Source organism: Lontra canadensis, unplaced genomic scaffold, assembly GCF_010015895.1.
Source record: "Lontra canadensis isolate GAN:19392208 unplaced genomic scaffold, GSC_riverotter_1.0 scaffold24, whole genome shotgun sequence".
Lineage (NCBI taxonomy): Eukaryota > Metazoa > Chordata > Mammalia > Carnivora > Mustelidae > Lontra > Lontra canadensis.
This window is the reverse complement of record NW_022631018.1, coordinates 2,468,080-2,487,393: the sequence shown is the minus strand read 5'-3', so window position 1 is coordinate 2,487,393 and position 19,314 is coordinate 2,468,080. Positions and strand designations below refer to the sequence as shown.

The 19,314-nt window shown below is 36.7% G+C and overlaps 1 protein-coding gene across 1 annotated transcript in view; it reads left to right on the top strand.

Annotated features, from left to right (window-relative positions):
- Positions 1-19,314, top strand: part of HMCN1 (hemicentin 1) — a 471,117-nt gene that overhangs the window by 191,284 nt on the left and 260,519 nt on the right. The window contains exons 7-11 of the mRNA XM_032862623.1: positions 3,046-3,166; positions 4,092-4,355; positions 5,839-5,983; positions 9,793-9,914; positions 15,600-15,875. Of these exons, the coding sequence (XP_032718514.1) occupies positions 3,046-3,166; positions 4,092-4,355; positions 5,839-5,983; positions 9,793-9,914; positions 15,600-15,875 (928 nt within the window). The remainder of the gene's footprint in view (positions 1-3,045; positions 3,167-4,091; positions 4,356-5,838; positions 5,984-9,792; positions 9,915-15,599; positions 15,876-19,314) is intronic.

Below are 19,314 nucleotides of genomic sequence, written 5' to 3'. Positions count from 1 at the left end.
TTCCTCAGATCGTAGGTTGAAAGATACTGAGATAGAGGCTAACTCTGACTTATCTTGCCCTTGGAAGACAATGCAGCACTGTGGTGAAGACCCTGGAAACTGACCTTTCCATTAAAACCCCACCTCTATAGTTAGAATGCCTTGTGAACTTGGAAAGCTACTTAAAGTCTCGGTGCCCCACCTCCTTATCTGTGTGATGATGATAATGACTATATATATCAGATAAGATTGTGATGAAAATTAAATAATCCAATGTATTTAAAGAGTCTGGACATACAGGAAGTACCCTATAAACATTAGTGTTACTGTTTTATCCTGTGGCCCTCATCCAAATTACATATGATTTTTACACATGGGAGTCACTTCAGTGCTGAGTTATCATTCAATATTTAGTTCAGCCATCATCTTCTTTTTTTAAAATTTTTTTTATAAACATATAATGTATTATTAGCCCCAGGGGTACGGGTCTGTGAATTGCCAGGTTTACACACTTCACAGCACTCACCATATCACATACCCTCCCCAATGTCCATAACCCCACCACCCTCTCCCTACACCCCTACCCCCAGTCACCCTCAGTTTGTTTTGTGAGATTAAGAGTCTCTTATGGTTTGTCTCCCTCCTGATCCCATCTTATTTCATTTATTCTTTTCCTACCCCCAAACCCCCCATGTTGCATCTCCACTTTCCCATATCAGGGAGATCATATGATAGTTGTCTTTCTCCAATTGATTTATTTCGCTCAGCATAATACCCTCTAGTTCCATCCACGTCATCACAAATGGCAAGATTTCATTTCTTTTGATGGCTGCATAGTATTCCATTGTATATATATGCCACATCTTCTTTATCCATTCATCTGTTGATGGACAGCTAGGTTCTTCCCATAGTTTGGTTATTGTAGACATTGCTGCTATAAACATTCGGGTGCACGTGCCCCTTTGGATCACTACGTTTGTATCTTTAGGGTAAATACCCAGTAGTGCAATTGCTGGGTCATAAGGTAGCTCTATTTTCAGCTTTTTGAGGAACCTCCATGTTGTTTTCCAGAGTGGTTGCACCAGCTTGCATTCCCACCAACAGTGTAGGTTGGTTCCCCTTTCTCTGCATCCTCACCAGCATCTGTCATTTCCTGACCTGTATATTTTAGCCATTCTGACTGGTGTGAGGTGGTATCTCATTGTGGTTTTGATTTGTATTTCCCTGATGCCGAGTGATGTGGAGCACTTTTTCATGTGTCATCTGGCCATCTGGATGTCTTCTTTGCAGAAGTGTCTGTTCATGTCCTCTGCCCATTTCTTGACTGGATTATTTGTTCTTTGGGTGTTGAGTTTGCTAAGCTCTGTATAGATTTTGGATACTAGCCCTTTATCTGATATGTCGTTTGCAAATATCTTCTCCCATTCTGTCAGTTGTCTTTTGGTTTTGTTAACTGTTTCCTTTGCTGTGCAAAAGCTTTTGATCTTGATGAAGTCCCAATAGTTCATTTTTGTCCTTGCTTCCCTTGCCTTTGGTGATGTTTCTAGGAAGAAGTTGCTTCAGCTGAGGTCAAAGAGGTTGTTGCCTGTGTTCTTTCAAGGATTTTGATGGATTCCTTTCTCACATTGAGGTCCTTCATCCATTTGAGTCTATTTTTTTTGTGTGGTGTGAGGAAATGGTCCAATTTCATTTTTCTGCATGTGGCTGTCCAATTTTCCCAACACCATTTGTTGAAGAGGCTGTCTTTTTTCCCACTGGCCATTCTTTCCTACTTTGTCAAATATTAGTTGACCAGAGAGTTGAGGGTCTATTTCTGGGCTCTCTATTCTGTTCCACTGATCTATGTGTCTGTTTTTGTGCCAGTACCATACTGTCTTGATGATGACAGCTTTGTAATAGAGCTTAAAGTCCGGAATTGTGATGCCACCAACTTTGGCTTTCTTTTTCAATATTTCTTTGGCTATTTGAGGTCTTTTCTGGTTCCATATAAATTTTAGGATTATTTGTTCCATTTCTTTGAAAAAAATGGATGGTACTTTGATAGGAATTGCATTAAATGTGTAGATTGCTTTAGGTAGCATAGACATTTTCACAATATTTATTCTTCCAATCCGGGAGCATGGAACATTTTTCCATTTCTTTGTGTCTTCCTCAATTTCTTTCATGAGTACTTTATAGTTTTCTGTGTATAGATTCTTTGCCTCTTTGGTTAGGTTTATTCCTAGGTATCTTATGGTTTTGGGTGCAATTGTAAATGGGATTGACTCCTTACTTTCTCTTTCTTCTGTCTTGTTGGTGTAAAGAAATGCAACTGATTTTTGTGTATTGATTTTATATCCTGACACTTTACTGAATTCCTGTACCAGCCATCATCCTCTTTAGGAGGTTTGAGCCAAACTATAGTCTAATCTGTTCCTTTTATGTATTTCTAATACTGTATCATATTAAAGATTTCTATTTCTCCATCTGTCTTCTTCACAAGCCATGAGCTCTTAGAGGATAGGGACCATGTTATACTCACATTTGTCTCTCCAGCACCTAGTGCCTTGGCAGGGACACTGCTGACTGAGCTGGGGATGCTGGTTGGCTCAAATCTGGAGAGTGGTCGAGAGTGCTTGCCCTGGCTGTATCTTCCCAGAGGCAAATAAAAAGGAAATATTTTCCAGAATCAAACCTGGATAGTAAGGGGAGAAGAGTTAGTCATTCATTCATTTCATCGATATTGCTAAACATCTACCATGTAAACCAGAGTGAACAAAATAAAGATTTGTATCCTCGTGGAGCTTTTACAGATTAACTTCAGGGCTATTCACTGGTGACTGAACACCTGTATCTTTTAACATTGGCTTGCAGTGTATTACTGAATTTTATTTTAGGGCAGTCCTCTGGGGTATGTATTATGAAACTTGCATTTAAGGTGTAGAATCCTAGTTTAGAACATCCAGGTCAGAGCTTCAGTTATTGGACATCCGTCCTAATTAAACACTCTGTATTTTCCCATCCTGGTTAGTGTTGTGACTGGTAACCTGGATCAACTGATGGGATTTGTCTTTCAACATTTTTCAGACTTCAAGCAGTGGAAGGCACTCTGTTCGCATCACTGGCCTTAGTACTATTGATTTCCGAGCTGGTTTTTCCAGAAAGCCCACCCTGGACTTCAAAAAGACAGTCAGCAGACCAGTGCAAGGTTTGTATGTACATACTACCAAAATAGACATGGTAGATATCCAAGTGCAAAATATTTCTCGAACTGCTTGTTATTTTATAATTCTGTTGTATTTAACAAAGTTGGGAAACAAACATCTTTACTTTAAACATAATTGTATTCTTGGCATAGTCCTTTTTTTTTTTTTTTCTCAAAGTCTGGTCCCAAGACCAGTGATACTGAAATTACTCAGAGAGCTTGTTAAAAATTAAGATTCCTGGGACCCACGCCAGCTCTCCTGAATTAGAACTGAATTAGGTTGGACACAGGAATACGCATTGTAACAAGCACCACAGTGGATTCCTAAACTTACTGAACCTTTAAAACTACTGACCTAGGTCTTGAGACTTTTTACTGACATCTATAAATTGCTGTGTTGTTAAGGTAAAAAAAATGTGGATTTTATGTGTCTAGATAGCTAAAAAATTAAAAGACGTCATATATTATTGTGCATTCAAAGATAAAATTCCTGCTGCTTCTTAAACCTTGTTCTTCTTATTTTATTCATGCAGGATTATAGTTTTATAGCTAAAAAATGCTTAATCCTACTGTGACTCTTCAAATTTCCTTTTTTATTGTTTATTTATTTTATGGCTGTAGTTACTAGAGAGATACAAAGAGTGAGTCTTTAAAAATTAAATATTCATGTTATTAAACATCATGTAACACAGTATTCACAATTCTAGTTTTCCATGTATAAATATTATTAAAATAGATAAAAATCATTATTAGGATTTCCAAAGTTTCTGTAAATATACATTATTTATGTAAAAAAGATTCTATAATTAAGCCACAATTTATAGGAGAGTTTGTAGTACTCTTGATACTTATCTGTTATTATAATGCAAGAATTTATAACCTCCATTGCATGTTACTTGTAAGTAATAACGAAACCTTTCTCTTGTAGGAATACCTACCTATGTGCTGCTGAATACTTCTGGAATTTCCATCCCAGCCAGAGTAGATCGTCTTGAACTTCTGAGTACCTCAGGCAGTTCTCTTAAGACTATTCCTGTTAAATACTACCCAGACCGAAAACCTTATGGCGTGTGGAATATTTCTGACTTTATACCACCAAATGAAGCTTTCTTTCTCAAAGTAACAGGCTATGATAAGGATGATTATCTTTTCCAGAGGGTATCAAGTGTTTCCTTCTCTAGTATCATCCCAGGTGAGACATCATTTTACTGAACACTGGAGTATTGATGGTTTCAGGGAGTGATGTGGTCCTAAAAGGATGAACTCTAATGTAAAAAAATATCTTCACATTATTACTGGATTATCAAATTGATGGGCATCTACATTTAGGTAGCAGAATTTTTCTTAATCATAAAAAGCACATCCAAAGTTGCATGTTAAGTCTTACTGATTGCAGATCTGAAAATTCTGATTGCTTCACTCTGTGTGAGAATGGAAACTGGGAAATTCTGGTGCTCTTACTCCCCTCACTGCAAAAAAAAAAAAAAAAAAAAGCCTGGCACACATGTGTAATGTTTGATCAAGCTACCTAAATTGGCCAAATGGGTTAAATGTTTATATTGATTGTCAGAAACCTACTTCGTGAACAGTAATTCTTTGTAAACATCTGGTGATGTTTCTGTCTTTATGTACTAAGTTGGCAGTTAGTTAATTGGTGAGCTGGTTACTCATATATTTGTTATTATATAGAGATAAGATCACAGATTAGGGATTATTTAGAGACATGAAATAGCATTTCAATTTTTATATTTGTGCCATTTCTCTAGGCTAATGGCAACTCTGATCAAAATTTAGAACTGTAGCTAAAACTGTGGATAGACAAATCTGTATTGTTATTAATATTGTAGTATTGGATTGAGGGACAGCAGTTTATCATCTATTCATAAGTTTTTAATTTGGGAAATTCAGAAACAACTGTGTAGCTGTTCTTTAATCGTTGTCAAACGGTGAGAATAGAGCTGTCAGTATTTCCTCATATGAACTATTCAAAGTTAGTTGTCTTCGCCCTTAAACTGAATACTACAAAATCTATTGGATTCTTTTTTTTTTTTTTAAGATTTTATTTATTTATTTGACAGACCGAGATCACAAGTAGGCAGAGAGGCAGGCAGAGAGAGAGGAGGAAGCAGGATCCCCGCTGAGCAAGGAGCCTGATGCAGGGCTCGATCCCAGGACCCTGAGATCATGACCTCAGCTGAAGGCAGAGGCTTAACCCACTGAGACACCCAGGTGCCCCTCTATTGGATTCTTAAAAATCAGCTTTTCCCAGTATTTTTGGGACAAAAACTACCCTTTGCATTCAATTCTAAGGCATGTGGGTTCTTTTCATAGATTTACGTTTTTGAAATAAAAATAGGTTCTACAGTTAATGAGGTATGGTAACTAATTTGGTAGCTTTTTCTTTTTTTTTCTAGCTTGGTGGCCCAAAAAATAATGTGTCTTAAAAATAAATGGAGACTTAGATTTAATGAATACTTTAGTAAGGGGTCCATGGAGATATCCAAAAATTAATAAGGTTTGAACAAAGAAAGATCATTAAAGTGGGTTTTAGTCATTTAGATTAATTGGAATGCAGAGGATTTACTGGAATAATTAAAGTATGAAGCTTTTGAATGGATTAGCAGGAAGTACACAATATCATTGTGATCTTGTTGCCCATGTTCTTTTCTTCCCAGATGCTCCCAGAGTTACAATGCCCAAGAAAACCCCAGGATACTACCTGCAGCCAGGCCAAATTCCCTGCTCTGTTGAGAGTCTTCTACCGTTTACCCTGAGCTTTGTCAGAAATGGAGTTACACTTGGAGTAGACCAGTATTTAAAGTGCGTGCATGTTTTTATTAGCAATTATAGACCGTTTTAAACATCTGAATACAAATTGATATACACTTTAATGTGCTTTTTCATTGGAAATTCCCACTTATTTGTTCCCTCATCTTGGAATATAGCAGTGAACAAAACAGACCCAAGTCTGTGCCCTCATGAAGCTTATATTGTAATGGAGAAAGATAGAAAACAATATAATATAATATAATATAATATGTTAATTTAATAAGTGCTAGAATTCATGCAAGGGTTGATTCAGGTTTTAAAGAATTTGAATTTTATATAAATTGAGGGTCGCTTGGTTTTTTTTTTTTTTTAAAGATTTTATTTATTTGACAGAGACTCGAAGCAGCGGGGAGCAATAGGCAGAGGGGGAGGGAGAAGCAGACTCTCTGCTGAGCAGGGACCCAATGCGGATCGATCACAGGACCCTGAGATCACATCCTGAGCCAGAGGCAGACACTTAACTGATTTGAGCCGCCCAGGTGCCCTTTGAGGGTCTCTTGTTAACAGGAAGAATACAAAATTATGAACACAAGGTTAGGGACCACATTTTGGAAGAGTCCTTGCAAAAGAGAAAAGTTTAAGCTTTGTTGTCCTTGGGGCAAACAAGCTCTGAACACAATTTTAAGTGTTATGATAAGTGAATCCGATTAAGTACTGTGGCAAAATGTAGAGCAGATTAATTAGGATGAGATTAATGTTGGTAGATGGGGTGCATGTGTTTTGGCTTAATTGCAATCTGAAAATTCAGGATAAGGGACATTTCAGCAAAGACCTAAACATGGTGAGAGATGGTCACGCGGATATCTAGGGAAAAGCATTTGCATACTAGGAACAGTAAGTACAGATGCACAAAGGCTGAACCTAACTGGCATGTGGGAAAGAAAGACCGGAAGGAAGCCACCATGGCTGGAGGAGAAGGGTAGGGAGAAGGTCAGGGGAGGGGAGTTTGTTGGGGGCAACAGGGGGAGTGGGAGTATGTGTGGCTATGGCATTTAGCAGTCAGAGGAGGTGGGCAAGAAGGCACTGACTTTCCTTGTGAAGATGGATGATTGTTTTTAGATAAGTATAATCTATGATAGAATTAAGTAGACCTTGAAAACTGGTGGATGATTTCTGGAAAATGTTTCTTTTTTTTAACTTACTAATGAAACAAACTACATGTTGGTAAAAACTCAAGGAATTATTTTACAGAACTTCTATGCTGTTAATTCAATACTAATATATTTAACTTCTATAAGATGCTAAATATTTGACAGTATTAACCCATTTTATCTATTAACCTAACTTTGGAAAAAAATTCTATTTAAAGATTGAACTGTATTGTTTTCTGCTACTTTTTTTTATATTGTACAACTTGATGATTTGCCTTAGGTCCATGTTTAATAATCAGCAGTATAACTGACCAGGGTATCAAATGTTGAAGCTGCATAACTTCGTGATGAAATAAAATCATTCTGCTTCATGTTTAAATAGTAACATATTTCAAAGACACTTGAGATTCTTTGTAAACATTAATTCATTAATTCCACACAATTCCTGGGAGGTAAGCCACAAGAATTCTTTCTCTCATTTTTCCAGCTCTGTGGCCCGGAGATGGGACATGCCTTGCTGACATATATTAAGCTCTTTGGTTGTGAAAGGCTAAAGACAGAATTTGGCATGGGTGGTGATGGATTGATACTCTAACCCTGATTCACTCACATGTCCCTGCCCTAGATTTCCTAATAGCTTGGGACATGTGACTTAATCTTTGTTATGTGAGTCGCTATGGTCACTAGGGGATGTAAGAGAGAATTAGTTTGCATGCGCAACAGGACACATTTGAATTTGACATGTTCTTTCCTTATTCCATAGGCCATGCCCTCAAAACTTCTTATTGTGGCCATATAATTTTAATGTTAATTGAGATGACAATATGATAAAAGAATTATTTTCATGTCATATGTCCTAAATAAGAGAAGAGAAAATATCACTGTAAAGAATCTTTTTTTTTTAAGATTTTATTTATTTATTTGACAGAGATCACAAGTTGGCAGAGAGGCAGGCAGAGAGAGAGAGAGGAAGGGAAGCAGGCTCCTTGCTGAGCAGAGAGCCCGATGTGGGCTTGATCCCAGGACCCCGAGATCATGACCTGAGCTGAAGGCAGAGGCTTTAACCCACTGAGCCACCCAGGCGCCCCTGTAAAGAATATTCTTCAAGCAATCTGACACTGGTTATGTGCCTTTGAACAAATCACTTACCCTTCTTCCTGAATCTCAACTTAATTGTTTCTAAAACAAGGGACTTGGGACTATAAGAACTGCTACTGTCTGTTCTAAAATTTCCATGTGTCTAAGTTTTTGATGAATCCTAATATATGCTTGGCTGTGAAGTAGGCATTGAAGAAAACATGAATGACCCTATGTATTTCAAACTCCTGTCTTTCTGGAACTTCCCAGTACTTCCTAGACAATGACAATCATAAACTTGGACTCAACTTACTGCTATTAGGCACTAAAGATATAGCTTAGATGATCACTAGGGCTTATAGTCAACTCATAATCCTGTTCCTTCTGAATGTGACAATAAGGACCACTGACACCTAATGCATACACAACTGGAAAGAAACTAACTAAAATGAGTATTCTTGGTCACTAAAATGTATGGAACAATGACTTTGCTCATTCTCTCACTTTTCTGATAACAGGAACCTATGACTTCACTTTTGCTTGCAAAGTCTAATGTGCTAAATACACATTAAGACCTCAATAAGTTCTTCATGATTTTTTGATGACAGGTGTGGTTTGTCTGGATGGCAAGAGATCTGGAGTCATTACTGTGATATTATATCTCACAATACTTTCAGACTCCAGTGGAAGGTGTCTTGACTCTGCAGTAGGCATTTCATCTCACCTATGTCCAGAATGTTTAAGGTTATAAATAGCTATGGTTATAAATGTTTAAGGTTATAAATAGCTATAAAAAGGTTATAAAAAATTATGAAAATAGTTTTGATTTTCAATTATATTTTAAACTAATATAATGCCTGTTTTGTAAATTATTAGGATCTTGTAAATACTTGCTAATATTTATTAATTAGTTATTAAATATCTATTATTATATATTCATTAGGTATTAAATATCTATTAGGATTAAATATCTACTACTGAGACACCTCCAGAGAATGAGAAAAAATTTGAAGGGTGTTAAAGGACAAAGAATAGTGTTTATTAAATGAATGGATAAGTATTATAGGGAAGGAATTTTTTTTTAACCTAAATGACAGGTTTGATAATAAAACTGATTTTTTTTTTGTCTTTTCTTGATGTATGCGCAGATTGAACCAGATAGTTCTATAGTCTTATGTGGACCTTAGACATAAGAAAGTTAAAGAGTACTTATCTTTTTGGAATCAAAAAGTCTATTTTCTACTTTCAAACTTATGAATTATGTGGCTGAATTGCTTTGGCTAAGAACCCCACCCCGAACATGACCCAAAACTGAAAATAATGTGAAAGGAGAGAGGATTTAAGGAGTGTTTCTCTATTAACTCATTATCTTATATTTCGAAATAGCCAGAAAATGTTTCTTTAAAGAAATGCACAGACTCCATATCTTATTGCCTTTGTTGTGACTTTTGCTCAGAGAGCATAATGTTCTAATTAAAAGGAATGTCATTTTAAGCTATAAAGAACTCTGCAGTTGAATCCGTTTATTTTTACATCTTTCTTTTGAATGAATACTTTAAAAAATGGAATTTCTGCTTTCAGCTTTGCCTTGTTTTTGTCATAACTGAAAAGGCTTCTATTTTGTTACCCCAGAGAATCTTCCAGTGTGAACTGGGAGATTGAAAAGGTCACTTTGTCTGACGAAGGCGCCTATGAGTGCATCGCTGTGAGCAATGCGGGGACTGGACGGGCACAGACATTTTTTGATGTGTCAGGTAATTATCACTAATTGCTTGGCAGTTGCCTGCATATTAATGCATTCGTGGAAATGGGGTGTTTGCTAATCCTGGCTTCCCCACTCGTAGCTACGTGACCTCCCTTGGGCCAGTCACTTAAGGACTCAGTGCCTTGGTTTCCCAAACTGTAAAATGAGGATATCTGTAACGGTCTCTATCTCATGGAGAAACTATGAGGATAAACAATAGAGTGTATGTCAAGCACGTAGAAGAGAACCTGGCACGTGGAAACACTTGATAGACTTTAGGTATTATTGTTGTTATTATTGTACTGTTATTATTAACGTAGGGGCTTCAATAAATATTTTTTGAAATGAGCATTTTTATTAAAATTTAAGGAAATTTAGAGAAAGGGAGGGATAGAATTTAAGAAAAGGAAGCGTTCTATTCTAGGAATTAAAGGTTAAAACTTTCCCTTTTCCTCTCCCATATTCATAATATGCAGTGTGCTTTTTATGAATGGATTCTGACATTAAATTGAAGGCGATAATGAAAGTGATCATGTTTAAGAAACGTAGGGCCTCAGTGGCTACAATACTGGTATTAAGAAGAGTGGAAGAAATGCTAATTATTTTGCTCTTAGATAGTATGTTTCTGATGAATAAAGGGGTGGCAAAACTCATTGCTTTATGAAGTGGAATATATTTTAGTGAAAAAATAATTTTTTCCTCCAATCTCCCAGAATTCTTAGGATACAAAAAGACTATCATGTTTAACCAATGATCAGGATTTAAGCCACTTACCATAAATCTAGAATTTACTGGGAAATTTGTTTCAATTGAATTATTTTCTACCTGCCGTGTAGATTAGTGTTTCTCTGTGTTTAATAGTAACCCTATTCTGACCTAAATGTAGCTACTGAGTTTTATAACAATGTCTATCTGCTTTTAGTACCAATGTGCCTTTTCTTCAGATAATTAAAGGCAAAAGAAACTGCAAAATTATAGAGCTGCTTAGAAGTCTAGGATTTATGTTTGTTATCACTAAGTCCAAACTGAACTTTAAGACAAAGGCATGCAAGCATGTTCTTCTTGGAGTAAATTTATTTGTATTCTCTTATTCTTAGAAAAATAAAGTTTGTCTTCTGAAACGATTTCGTTGACATGCATCATAAACTATTCATTTTTTTCATCTCCAGTAATTATGAAAAGTATTGGCATTGTGTCAACGTTCCTCAGCTTCTGGGAAAACAAACACTTGAGCACTTAGGTTCCTCCCCACTCCTCCAGCAATATTAATTAAGGGAAAGTCAACAGGGAAAGAAGTTTGAGTGAGTGGATTTAAACATTTTGCATAAACCACTGGGAAGTGCCAGTAGGAATTCGTGAACTGACCATTAAGAATTTGGCTCTGGGTGTCAGTCACTTCCATATGCGTGTTGTGCACATGACCCTCTACTTTTATTTGTCCAGCCAGGCAGTGGTATATCACTAGGAAATTATACTGTGCCCAAGCCTGTTTTCAGGACTTGTATCCCATTCGGTCAATTATGAAAGAAGGAGCAGGAAACACTGATGGTAATGGCAATGACTGTAACCACAGAAGTAACAAAAAATTGCCCCTTTGGACTTGGAAATGTAGACATTTCCTTCAGGGCTCACCATTACCTGAAAACCCCACTCACTTCTGAATTTCTCTTAGCCTGGGCTGAGAACCCAGCAGTTACCTGACCAGCTCACTGGAATCATGTGCAAATGCAGAGGATAGTTAGATCTTATATTTTGGAAAGGAGTATTAGAAATCAAGGCATTGTGGGTTAGTGATGCTCCTGTGTCACTGTGGACACTGATTTGTAAAGTCAAAGGGCACGCAAGAGTAGTTTAAAGAAAAGCTAAAGTTCTAGGGCACCTGGATGTCTCAGTGGGTTAAGCCTCTGCCTTTGGCTCAGGTTGTGATCTCAGGGTCCTGGGAACAAGCCCTGCATCAGGCTCTCGGTTCAGCGGGGAGCCTGCTTCCCCGCCCCCCTCTGCCTGTCTCTCTGCCTACTTGTAATTTTTCTGTCTCTGTCAAATAAATAAATGAAATCTTTTTAAAAAAAAATGTTTAAAGAAAAGCTAAAGTTCTACCAATAAGTTACCTCGATTTTTCCAGAATTTTCTTCTGGTTGAGATGTTTAAGATTTTTGGTTCATTTGAAATGTTGCTTATTGAATGTTTTAAAAGCAAAATGGTGTGAAAAGCATTGAACTTCTTTTATTGCATATAACCACATAGAAACAAATGAATAGGGTTGCAGAAGCATGAAAAATTCATCCTTTTCAAGTGACATTTAGTAATTCAGTTTGGTACTGTTACAAAGTTACATTAACTTACTGAATTTCTTTCTTCACACAATGGCCCTCCCCCCAGTGCACACACACAGCGTACTATAATTCTGGGTTTAAGTAAAATACCAAGAATAAAGAAGACTTGTCAGGGGCATGCCAGTGACAGGTAATCTTAAATTATAATTATAATTAGAACAGGATAAGACTTGGAAACAATCTTACACCCCCTCATCATTTTGTAGGTAAGGAAACTAAAGCCCAGAACAGGCAAATGACCCATTATGGTCACAAGGATAGGGAGTGAGAAGATTCCTGCACTCGCTTCCAGCAATCTTTACCTAATGCCACAAGGCCTATACTTGTCATTCTTCTTTCAGTTTTGAGGCTTTGAGGTTCCATCTCTGGTTCTTTTATTCCAGCCTCAGTCTAGCATCGTCATCCAACCCTTTCACTTAGGAAGGGCTGACTTCAAGCACCAGGCCAGGCGTTCTGTTATCTTGGCCTCCCTCATCATTTCCTCCAACCTCGCCGAATTTATTTATGCATGCATAAATATTTCCGTGTGTATAATACTTATTATCTCTAGTTATTTATGCAGCAATGAAATTGTATGTCATTATTTCAAATCCCACCTGTTAGGTTATTAGAAAGTTGGCATGTTACCTATTTGGATTTATGTCTGAAGAGGGATTAGACAGTGAGCCAGGGCTTGTATGCAAGAGGGTTATTGGGGAATTTTCCAGGAAGAAGCACCTGTAAGGGAGTTAACAGAAGCAGAAGAAGTTAAACTGTCTTGTAGTCACTACTAGGACCTTAGCTGACCCACAGGGAATTCTGGAACTGTCATGGCCCTGAATTGAGGCAAGAGAGCTGATCCTTTGCTTCCTCATGAAGTGATCCCTGGATGTGGGCTACCCTGGACAGGGGGTCTTACCCTGAGCAGATTAGCGGCCTTGACTATGAGCTATATGTAGCCAACAAGCATAGCAGCTGGGGAAATGAGTGCCTTGGTCCTTAAGAGGGATATAGGCATGTGCCCAGCATAACCCAACATGCCTAAAGTGAGATTTCCCATTTTCTAAAAATCCCCCCAAAGCTGAAGAACTTTGTTTCAGAAGAACAAAAAAAAAAAAAAAAAAGAAAGAAAGAAAAGAAAAGAAAACCATACAAAACATCGTGTGGCCTTCAGAAAGATCTTGATAGGATGTGAACACACACCATTTTCAGGTCTTAAGTGGTTATGCCACCTTGTATGTTAGAATCATAAAGCATTAGCACTAGAAAAGGTCTTTAAGATAACCTAATTTAATTGCGTGCCTGGGTGGCTCAGTCAGTTAAGCATCCTACTTTCAATTTTGGCTCACGTCATGATCTCAGGGTTGTGAGATTGAGCCTCACATTGAGCCCGGCACTGGGCTCCGGGCTGGTTGTGGAGCCAGCTTAGGATTTTCTCTCTGCCCACTGCACCACCTCCATCCCTACTGTCTCCCTCCCTTAAAAAAAAAAAATGATAACCTAATTTAGTTATCAACTTCTCTAAGGTCGCACACCTAGAGATAGAACTAGGCAGCCTATAGTGGCCAGATTCGGCAAATAAAAACCTGGAATACCCAGGTAAATTCTATTTTCATATAAGTGTGTCTGAAATAATTTCATGAGACATATGTATGCTAAAATATTTTTTTAAGATTTTATTTATTTATTTGACAGAGAGAGAGATCACAAGTAGGCAGAGAGGCAGGCAGAGAGAGAAACAGGCAGAGAGAGAAAAACAGCCTCCCTGCTCAGCAGAGAGCCTGATGCAGGACTCGATCCCAGGACCCTGAGACCATGACCTGAGCCAAAGGCAGAGGCTTAATCCACTGAGCCACCCAGGTGCCCCTGTATACTAAAATATTATTTGATTGCTTATCTGAAATTTAAATTTAACAAAGCATCTCATATTTTCTGTGTCAAGCCCAGCTAGACTCCAGAACTTTCTAACTTTGTCATGTACTCTTTCTACTTGATTTGCTAGCCATTTTCATAAAATATTTTAAAAACATAGCAAAATGATAAAATTTTGTTTTTAAACAATAATTTAAAATGGCATCTATAAAAAAATAAATAAAATAGCTTCTACTCTTCTAAAAATGTTTGGAAAACAAGATAAATACAAAGAAAAATATGGAAAATATACACGTCTATCCCTCGGAGATGACTGCTATGGTTTTATCATATTGCTCCCAGGTTTTCTCTAGGCTTCTGATACATCTGCACTTATAGTTTTCAGTGAAGAAGAATAAAATTTGATCTTGAATATCAGATACTCTTTCCTATTTAAATTAAAATAGGCCCGTGGGTTTCCAGCGAGCATAGCTCAGCACAGTTTTTATTACTGTATAACTGCTGAGTAGTGGCTTGCTACAGCACTCAGGCAGAGTGTCCTTTAGAGGGGCATTTGTATTCATTCTCAAACCTAACTAGAGTGATATGTGATTCTCTCTAAAATGTTGGCTAAATATTTAACTAGTAAATGGGTTTTAACCACATCTGAAATGTGCATGCATTACTCAATACCTTTTGTGTGCATGGCTTTATGTGTACAATTTTATTAAAGGTCTATGCCTACTCTTAACTTGACCTTCTTAAATCAAGACATTCCTCATGCCTCTGGGGAAACATTTGTCATACACCGCTGTTGTACTGTGTCTTTTTAATGAGACTGTAACTCTCCTTAAAGCTAATGCTATCATACTTAGTATACTATTGTCTACCATACTTTGTGTCCTCTTTTCTTTAAAACACTAAGTAGTTTTAAATTTAAAAAAATCCACAAATGCTACTTTCTTCAAAACTCACAAAAATTTGTTTCACACTGTAATCCAAAATTAGTCTAATCATATCCTTTTGCCATGCCTTTTTGATTTTCATATCTATAATTTATAAATTTAGACTCAGGTATGCTTTGGTATGTAAACAAGCACTACTTTTTTCTTTTTACATTGAGGATTAAAGGAACTAAAAACACATTCTTTGCATGGTGTCTTCAGGTTATAGGTACCCTGTGCTATTGCTCACTTTTATAGTAAGATGTTTTAAAATTTAATTTAAAATTTAAATTAGAGAATATTCAAGTCTTCAATTAAAGGCATACATTTATAACTACAGTATTTGGCACATGCGATAAAAATTAGATTTATTTTATTTTTTTACAACATGCACTACTTTTTAAGAATCTTTTGATTAAATGATAATTTTCTTCAGGTCATAGACATATGTAGTAATGAATACATTCTCTTGTACTGCATCTTCTCTATAAGATATTCAATATGTACTCATTAAATTTTTAAACCACATCTATAAGTGAGCAAAATGGTTGTTAGGTCTCTTGATTTGAATGTTTTCATTTCACACAGAGCCCCCTCCAGTCATCCAAGTGCCTGAAAATGTTACAGTCCCTCCTGGAGAAAGAGCAGTTCTGACCTGTCTCGTCCTCAGTGCAGTGGATTACAATCTAACCTGGCAGAGGAATGACAGAGATGCCCGACAGGCTGACCCAGCGAGAATGAGGATCTTGGCTAACCTCTCCTTGGAGCTACGGAGCGTGAAGTTCAGCGACGCTGGGGAATATCTCTGCGTGGTTTCCAATGAAGGAGGATCGTCAGCCGCTTCCGTTTTCCTCACAGTGCAAGGTATGTGCATATGGTAACTTCAGAATTATGGTGTCTTCCTCCTCTTTCTTTGAACTTGATTCCCTTAAGTTGGCTACCTGAGAATGATAGCTTCTACCCAAGCAACTACTGTTTTGAATGATGGAGGCCTTATGGATCTTAAATAGTCTAAAGCTGGCTAAACTGGAAACTAAAACATCACTAAGAAATAGGTGACTTTTTTAAAAAGATTTTATTTATTTATTTGACAGAGATCACAAGTAGGCAGAGAGGCAGGCAGAGAGAGGGAGGAAGCAGACTCCCTGCTGAGCAGAGAGCCTGATGCAGGGCTCGATCCCAGGACCCTGGGATCATGACCTGAGCCGAAGGCAGAGGCTTTAACCCACTGAGCCATGCAGGCGCCCCAGAAATAGGTGACTTTTTAAGATAAACACAACTAGTCCTTTTAAGAGACTTTTATTTTGAGACTATAAATAAAAATTGTCTCTGGATGATTTAATAGTTTTAAATTCTTCAGTCTGTCTTGTGGATTTTTTTTTAAAAATTCTAATTGTTTTAATAATTGGTTAAAAAAAAATCCTTCCCAGTTTGAGTATTGTATTATTTCCAGTGTAACTAATTTACTTTTACTTATTTTTTCTGTTTAAAGATTTTGTTTATTTATTTTAGAAAGTGGGGGTAGGGACAGAGGGGGAGAGAATCTCAAACAGACTCCTCACTGAGTGCGGAGTTCAGTGGAAGGCATAATTTTACCACCCTGAGATCACGACCTGAGCCGAAATCAAGAGTGGAATGCTTAACCCACTGAGTCACCCATGCGCCCCCTACTTTTAATTTTTTAACTAAAGTTTAAGATTTTTCTCATCTTTGTGAAATTTTATTAAATTTTACCAAGGTTGTTTTATCTTATTTATCTTATACACAAAAGTGCGTACTGACAATAAACTAATGGTAAGCCAGTCTTTAATTATGTCTTTATAGACTAAATGTCTAGATAGCTGAAAACAGTGTGTTAACAATGTGGTTTACTGGCTACAAATATATATATTCTCCAGGAGGATTAAATGAAGATCAAGAACTGTTCCAAAGTATCTCTTTGAGTAGAATCACATTTGGCTTCTAAATGTCTATAGACCAGCTGAGAGCCTTAATGTAATGAATCAGTTACTCTTGGCAGTTTTACACTCTTAAGCTGAAAGATTCAGTTGCTGCTTCAACAGAATATTTCATTTCAAATCCTTGATGCGGGATCCTGATTGCTTCAGGATTGTGTCTGGCTATTTGGTTATGGTATTAGGAACAACTTTATAACCTGCCTGAAGTAACTCTCAGATGATTTTTTAACAAAGTTATCTAACAGAATGACTGTTGCATCTCAAGGCTAGCCCTGAGATCGTTATTAATGGCAGAAAGGTGAAACTACCATGAGAATTAACAAAATGATTCTAGTTCTCTCACTGGTAGTTGAGATATGTTCTGCAGTCCGAATGTGTGTCTTTTGTTGGTCGAGCTGGTGAATCCTCTAGGGAAACATTGCTTTTGTAAATGGCTCACTGCATTTCCACATGGTAAACTGCTTAGATAATTAGAGTCTATCCAAGTGGTAACTTGAGTTACCAGAACTTTGAGACTGTTTTTACAGATAGAATAAAATGCTAATGGACTTCTGAAATTTGATCTTGGTTCTTTACTTGAAGACCCTTAGAATGGGATTGTAAAAGCCTTCCTAGTTTCCCCAGGTTAACTTTCAGTGCATTTGTATTCAATTTAGTGAATTAGAGCAGTAATTCTCAAACTCTCAAACTTTTATGGATAAAGAATTATCCAAAGAACTTATTAAAAAGCAGATTTCTAACCTCATGTCTAAAGATTCTGATTCCGTAGGCCTGGTGTTTGGGCCTGAGAATCTGCATTTATAAAAGACCTCTCAGTTTCATGGATAAGGTTTTCTGAAATAGCATTTGAATCTATTCTACAGAATGAACCCTATGATTTAGAAAGGTGTGTCTTTAAAAGAAGCCCTTGACTCTTTTCTTTCTGGCAAAATAGTCGTTATTATCCAGTGATTTAAATAAGTGCTGAGGTAAGATATTTACACAAAGATATAATACACAAAACATAAATACAAAAGACAAACAACATTACCTGATTACTGGCTAGTATGTATAATCTCTAGTGGTATAAACCTATTTAGAGGTGTTATTTTATGGCCTGCCTAGCTGGTCTTGCATTTGAAGGATAGAATGTGACAAAAAATGATATTTTAAAAATCTCACAAAACTATAGTCTACTATTAATGACACTTGTCTAATAAAAAAAAATAAGAGCTCTAGCTAATTGTAGCCATCTGAATGCATTATTTTACTATTGAAGGTACCATTGCAAAGCTATGGATAGTTGATGAAATAAACTACTTTACCTAGGGTTGTAATTTATGAGAATTAAAGATGCTTGTCAACTATTGGACATTGGATCTAAAATTATAAATTAATTTCACTTATATGCAGTGAAATGTTTTTAAAAGCAGAAATAGAAAACAGTTTCAGAAAACATGAAGGTAAAATATTTACTTGCATTGAATACATACTTTAAGAATAAATTTCTTGCTTATATGGGAATCAGTAGCTTAATTCATAGCCTCATTTACATTTCTTTACCTCCACATGTTTGTTTGGAAACTACTGCTATCTGGAACAATTTAAAGAGTTAAACATACATACTTTACAAAGTTTAGGTAGTAGTTTTAAAATATAATTAGCAAGAATTTTCTGGTTTAAAATAGCATGACTGTAGTTGCTGCAACCTCTTCCTGTCTAACAGTAAAATATCACTAAAGACCTCAAAAAGACAAAACTGAAGAATACTAAAACCCAGTGGCAGTGGACAGTTGCAAAAATTTTAGGAGGAATTTTATAGCTATTGTATATAAAGGTTTTTATTTATATACATATGTATATATGATGTAAATATACATATGTAATGTTCATATTTTAAGGTCAGTGGAATGAAAATCTCAATCAATGATCCACCTTTTTTATGTTCCCATAAAAGCTGGGAAGATATATCTCTGTCCTTCTGTTTCATACTTTGCTCCAAAAAGAAAGTATTACCTTTAAGAAGCCATAATGCCATCTCCTCACACATATTAATAGTGATAACCAAGCAGAATGAAAATGTAGGACAGGAAGTAGACAGGCTAAGTGAACATAATAATAAAAAATAAAATGCAGGGGCATCTGGGTGGCTCAGTGGGTTAAAGCCTCTGCCTTCGGCTCAGGTCATGATCCCAGGGTCCTGGGATCAAGCCCCCGCATCGGGCTCTCTGCTCGGCCGGGAGACTGCTTCCTCCTCTCTCTGCCTGCCTCTCTGCCTACTTGTGATCTCTGTCTGTCAAATAAATAAATAAAATATTTAAAAATAAATAAAATAAAATAAAATAAAATGCATATACACAGAGAGA